The 1741-nt window shown below is 57.7% G+C and overlaps 1 protein-coding gene across 1 annotated transcript; it reads right to left on the bottom strand.

Moving 5' to 3' along the window:
* Positions 1-794: 794 nt before the first annotated feature.
* Positions 795-1517, bottom strand: SPRG_17186 (hypothetical protein; the record flags this gene model as incomplete). Its single annotated transcript, XM_012356579.1, has 2 exons — positions 795-1163; positions 1215-1517. Coding segments are annotated over 2 exons (672 nt in total), but the record flags the coding sequence as incomplete, so codon positions are not given.
* Positions 1518-1741: the final 224 nt, after the last annotated feature.

The following is a 1741-nucleotide window of genomic DNA, read 5'->3' as shown; positions in this document are numbered from 1 at the left end:
GAGCTCGCGGGGCGCCCCGGAACGTCTGTTCGTCTTGCGCTCATCATGATCATCACCGGGTTTGACCAGCCGCAGATCACGGAAGATTTTTCACACGTGATGTTGGACGACGCCGCCAAGTGTGTCGCTCGGGCATTCACGGCCGATGTTAAGGCGCAGATTCCCGTCGTCAACCGGCGAAATGCCACCCGTGTCCAGTCGTTCCAGTCGTTCAATCCGAGCACAATGGAGATGGCTGTCGGTATCTAAAAAGGCCAATTCAGTACACGTAGTATGTATGTTTTAGACCGGTTCTGTTGGAATACGAGTATTGTAGAATAACTAAAAGTCGATGGCCATGTCCATGACTGCGGGGTTGAAACCTTGGTACCGAAGCATACGCTGGGCATTGCGCATGTCAACAACCTTCACAAACGACTGTAGCGACGCTGTGAAACTGTGGGCGACGGTCTTGGCAGCGCCATCGAAAAGCACGTGGGAAAAGTCTTCCAAAAGGCTGGGCTGCGGGTACCCCGTGCCCGACATGATGAGGGCCGTTCGCACAGCAGTACCAGGTCGTCCTGCGAGCTCACCGTCGACCCACGATACCGGGCAGATAGCCGGATCCGAGACGTACTCAGCGATGCCGCCGAGGTGGTTGTGCATGGCCGTCACCGAGAAGATGCCGTGTGCAACTACGTCCTCGAGGCTTTCTAAGCTCAACACACCAAGTGGCGTCGGTAGCTTCTTGCGCAAGAACGTCCAGAACGCCTGGATCGACGCATCACGTCCTCGTGACTCTTGTAGTATAAGACGAGGTACTCGCCTGTAAAGACGCACACGATCTTCCAAAAGTCCATGCCGTCTTCGTGGAACGGAAGCTTGAGCGTGTCAATGTTCTGACGCGCCACGCGGACTGGGAAGGGCTCGAGCTTGAGACTTTGCAGCGCCATCGCCCACGTATCCTTCAAGCCCTTTTCCGAGTACGAGTGCGCGCGGTGCAAAATGCCCTTCGGTGCAAAGAGGAGCCTGGACGCTTCGTAGTTGATGGCAACGGCACGGAACGTAAAGGGCTTGATCAGGCGGCGGAGGGGGTGCGTCGGAGGTAGTTGCTCACGGGACGCCGTCGTCATGTAGTTGCCGACCGTCACGTGGAGACCAATAAGGTGATCGACAGCCGTGACCTTGTTGGCAACCCTCGAGCGAAAGCACATTTTTACGTACTCCTACTGCACATCGGCCGGTCGAAACATCTTGCCAAGACGGACGATCTTGATGACGTTTTCCTTTTTGTCAAAATAGGCGTCGGCGCCGGTGACCGCGTACCCGGGCCGGACGTCGAGCGTCTCAAGAAAACTGGTCGTGACCGTGTAGTACGACCCATCGTTGTGCGCGGCGGGTAGCTTTGTTACCATGTGCTGTCCGAGGCCGTTGAAGACGGAGAGCTCGAGCGCGCGGTCCGAGTACCGGTCGTCCCAGTGCACGCGAACGCGCGGCCACATGCGTCCGACCTTGCTCAGGACATAGCCCTCCATGTCCTGGCCCGGCAGCCACGGGTCGTCAAAGTTTCGACAAACGGCGCTGCGTCTTGAAGGAGCTTGGCGCCATCGAAGAGCACCTTGGGAATCGATACGTCCTCGTCGTCGACAGGAATCTGGATCGGCGTGGCGTGCAGCGTTTGCTTGGCGAGCGGTTTCTGCGACTTTGGCACCGTGATGGATGCCGCGGCCGTTGGTGTCACCCACGTCGCAAAGCGTACGTT

The sequence above is a fragment of the Saprolegnia parasitica genome, assembly GCF_000151545.1.
Source record: "Saprolegnia parasitica CBS 223.65 unplaced genomic scaffold supercont2.511, whole genome shotgun sequence".
Taxonomy (NCBI): Eukaryota; Oomycota; class Saprolegniomycetes; order Saprolegniales; family Saprolegniaceae; genus Saprolegnia; species Saprolegnia parasitica.
This window is presented reverse-complemented; position numbering and strand designations above follow the sequence as displayed.